Below are 4,606 nucleotides of genomic sequence, written 5' to 3' on the forward strand. Positions count from 1 at the left end.
TAAAATTTAAAAAACGTCCCAACTTTTCCGGAATTCGGGTTGTAGAAATACACTTATATAGTAGAACGTTTTTTTCTACTGATAGAAAGCTCACAGGTAAAGAGTAAAACTGTTTTTTAATTACATATAAGAGGTCTGACCAACCAATTCAATTTATAGTGCTATCAAACATCTCAAATAAAAAAAAATTTAAAAAATTAAAAAAAAACCTAATTTACTGAAGGTGCTTAAATTTTTTTTTTAACTTGCCTTCCTGTCTTTCTTATCTGAACGCAGATCAACCCTAGTGTTCATAATCAGTAATGCAAGAGACACTTTCTGGTTTTCCCCTGAAGAATGCATTTGGCCCTTCAAGGATCTGATGTTGTGTCACCCTGGGAAAATGAACCACACTTGCATCTCACAAGCAGCAAACCTTACCACGAATCCTCTCGGGGGTCATCAGGTATGGGAGGTGGTTCTGATTGTGCTTGTGACTGGGCCTCTTTCTCTTATTACCATACTGGGCAACTCCTTGGTGCTCATCTCCGTCCGAGTCAACAGTCAGCTACAGACCATCAGTAACTACTATCTTCTGAGTCTGGCAGTGGCAGACCTGATCTTGGGTACAGTGTCAATGAACCTATATACTGCATACATAATCATGGGCCGCTGGACACTGGGACATCTAGCTTGTGATCTGTGGTTGACACTTGACTATGTAGCGAGCAACGCGTCTGTCATGAACCTGCTGGTCATAAGCTTTGACAGATACTTCTCAGTCACACGGCCGCTGACTTATCGAACAAAGCGAACTCCGAAGACAGCAGCTGCATTGATCGCTCTGGCATGGGTGGTATCATTTGTGCTATGGGGACCCGCTATCTTGTTTTGGCCTCATGTGGTGGGACGACCATCTGGGGCTGAAGCCCAGTCGTGTTCTATCCCGTTCTTGAAGGTTCCTCCTCTTACATATGGCACTGCAATCGCTGCGTTCTACCTACCGGTCACGATCATGATTATTCTGTACTGGCGAATTTATTGGGAAATCGAGAACAGGACGAAAGGACTCGCTGGTTTAGTGGGATCTGTGAAAAACACTAGAGATATTCTGCATGGGTTAGACAAACAATCAGTGCACCAAACCAGTACCAAGAGCAACCCTGGTCGCTCAATGGAAGAAAAATCCAGAAAGGGACCAGCCAAATCAGCTCATGAGAATTACAAGGAGTCTTACTGCAACAGCAGCTGGAACATTGAAGATGAGGATGATAGCGCCTTGTCCTCTTCCACAGACGAGGAACATGAGCAGAACATCAAGGCAAGAGCACCTTCATCCAGTCCAACTGCGATCGAGTTGAAGGATCTCCGAAGTGGATCAGAGGATACCAAGGGTGTGCGAGAGTTCTCATCAGCTCAGCATCCCAGCAGACAGTCCCACTTAAAACCACCTCAAAAATCAGACAACAGCATTTGCCACCAGCTCAGAGCTAAACATCGCATTAATATGATCATTAAAGAGAAAAAGGCAGCGCGGACACTAAGTGCCATCTTGTTGGCTTTCATCCTCACATGGACGCCATACAACATCATAGTTTTGGCTTCCATTTCATACTGTGTGCCTGAAAAGCTCTGGCAGCTGGGATACTGGCTGTGTTATGTAAACAGCACCATCAACCCCATGTGCTATGCCCTCTGCAATGAGTCTTTCCGGGTCACCTTCAAGGCACTGCTACTTTGTCGCTGTGGAGAGAAACGAAAATGGGAAACAAACAGCTTGAATCGCCATTCCTCTGTGAGGCAGAATACAGCTTGTAGTAACATGAAATCTTTCACTTTATGATTTGTCATTCTATAGCAAGGGTGCTTTTAATTGCTCAGTGATTCAGATACAGTGCTTCTAGTTGGCAGACACTTTTTTTCCTAGGCAACAACACTGAATATGACTTAATCAGCATTTACTTTTATATTTGTATGAATAAATTTGTGTGCCTCTGCTTTTACACACTACACTTTCACTGCACAAAACGGCTTGATTCTGAATCTTGTCAGACACTGATGAGAAGTTACTTAGCCTTTTAGTCTCTCTCCGTCTTTGGCTACATCAAAAGTTGGAGTAGTACTTTGTTTAAATTAATTTGAAATTATTATTTAAAAATTGTCTTATGTATAGACTGAATGAGTACAGGAAAACATTTAGCAGCCAATTGACAACAATATTGAAAAATTATTCTGATGTCATATTAAACCTACTTATTCAATAGTACTTTCAAAATTGCAAGGAATATCAATTTAGTAAATAGCAGAAATACATGTTTAGAGTAGTGGCCCTCAACCAAGGGACTGGGGGCCCACAAGGACCTGAAGATGAGTGAAATGGTTTAACACAAGCTTTAAAATAAGCTAAAACCAAAATCAAGATATGTTTGTTCACCCCCCAACGTCTGAAATTATAATTTAAATTTTAATTATTTTTGTTGTGTAATTGAATCAATGGACACTCCTAATTTCAGTAAATTAAAAGGGGGGTGTATCCACTGAATGCAAATTTACACAGCACACGTTACCAAGAAGTGATGAGCACAACATATACGGTCTGAGAGTTTTATTTTTCTTGGGGAAAAGAAAAGTGTACCATACACCAAAAAAAAAAAAAAAAAAAAAATGGCCACTTTATCTCTAGATAAACGGTGTAGTTTTTAGAAAGATTCAGAAAAAAAAGTAAACTAGTTATATTTTCTAATTATTTTAATAATAGTTAGTTGGCTGATACCATAAAGCGAAATGATCAAATTTTCCATAATCCTATGCTGGTACTGTGAATGTACAACGGAGCGAGTGTAAGCTAAATGTTGTGTGTTATGTATAAATGACCATGTAAGGTAAACATGCAGTAACTAAACTGAAAATGAAAAATAAAACATTGATAAGATCCTGTACATGTTATGAATGCCATGAGCAATAATTAATGTATCAGTATCTGATACAAGCCTAAACGTTTATGGAGGTCTGAGTTATTTAGAAACAGAAGACTTACAGAGTATACAGAACTCATCTCAGGTCAATTCATTTCTTCTTTCAGTATACATTTACAAAGAACAGGGTTAAATGAGCCAACTGCATGCAGTGCTCCATATTTATTCTTTAAACAAAGGAAGTTTTGGCTGGATTGTGGAGATAAATGGCAATAGAAGACAGGAAAATAGGGGAACATTTGAAGCAGGCTGTATATCTGCCTCAGCTCGCTCTAGGAAGTCAAACTAAGTTTTGGCAAATTTAACAAATACCACACTTCACATCTGTGTTGTACTGGATTTAGCACTGGGTCACTTAATCTTGCTCCCAAAGCTCTCCGTCTTCACAACCATAATTCAATTCCTAATTAAAGGGAGTAAATGGTGACCAAGACCAGACGTTTCAGGTTCCACAGTTTGTGAGTAAATGACAAGAATTTCATTTTTGTGTGAATTATCACTTTAAAGGAAGACAATTTTTCCAGTTTTCATAAAAAAAAAAAAAAAAAAAAATTAAGTTAAATGGCACACATCTGATAATAAGAGACGCGAGACTGGGTTCATGAGAATTTGATTTTTAGACTTTTTTTTTTTTTTTATCCTCTATGATGAAATATATAGACCAAAAAACTTTCATTCAACTAAAAATCAAAAAATGAAAAAAAGTAGGTGCATTTTGAAATCAACTTGTGCTTTATGAAATAACACTTATTATTTTGATGAATTATATACAGCAATAAACAACATGTAAATTGCAAATTGTTTTTCAAGGATATGGGTATGTTCTTGTGAGATCTGGTCAAATCCCTAGTGACTAACCAACCATGGTTATTATGACAGTCATTATGACATCTCTATTCCTCAAGGGCGGTTTCTGGGTATTGCTGAATTTATTTATTTTTTCTCCGAAAAACTGTAACACTGTTATTTGACATAGTACACATCTAGAGAGAAACCTTTCAGTTTTTGAGTGCCAGAATAACAGGATATTGCTCAATATCCTACACAAGCCGGCAATTTGATTTGATGAATTTCCATTTGATAAAAGAATGCATAGGAATAAAATGCGTGTGTCACATATGTATGACTGTAATCAATGAAACGTCATCACAAGTAAACAGGACAATTATGGCATTGAAGCTTCTGTTTATGTATTTCCTTACACTACATGAATCTATCATGTACTCACCAACAAATCCTTCAGAATTACTTTGAAAGGGATTTACCGTTCACGGTAGAATCGATCAAACTATGAACATTTCACAAACTGATCTCACAGTAGTCTGCAATACATTGTTCGGTCTCAATTAATTGCCAGCAATTATTATAGTTCTTTTAAACTAGATTTTTTATTTTTTTTTTAGTCCTCCCTTTCAATCCTATTCCTCATTTAACGGACATCTTAAACAACCATCTTTCACTCTGATTTCTGAACATCCTAATGACACATAAAAGCACAAAAATGAATCATATAAAAATATAATTCAAAATCACTACCTTTACCTGCAGCATTAACCCATTAATTAGTAAAGAGCTCACACACTGCCTTCTAGACTCTGTGCTTCAGTGGCATATCTAGGTGCTATCATTATGAAAAAAACTGCCCAAGCAAC

The 4,606-nt window shown here is 37.5% G+C and overlaps 1 protein-coding gene across 1 annotated transcript; it reads left to right on the top strand.

The window, feature by feature from the left end:
• The first annotated feature begins 382 nt into the window (after window positions 1-382).
• On the top strand, window positions 383-1,849 carry LOC132130563 (muscarinic acetylcholine receptor M3-like). The gene has a single exon (XM_059542309.1). The coding sequence runs from the start codon at window positions 383-385 to the stop codon at window positions 1,820-1,822; it is 1,440 nt and encodes a 479-aa protein (XP_059398292.1). The 3' UTR covers window positions 1,823-1,849.
• Window positions 1,850-4,606: the final 2,757 nt, after the last annotated feature.

Source organism: Carassius carassius, chromosome 4, assembly GCF_963082965.1.
Source record: "Carassius carassius chromosome 4, fCarCar2.1, whole genome shotgun sequence".
Classification (NCBI taxonomy): domain Eukaryota; kingdom Metazoa; phylum Chordata; class Actinopteri; order Cypriniformes; family Cyprinidae; genus Carassius; species Carassius carassius.

Coding starts and splice junctions, on each gene's coding strand:
- LOC132130563 (XM_059542309.1), top strand. CDS start 383: ATGAACCACACTTGCATCTCACAAGCAGCAAACCTTACCACGAATCCT.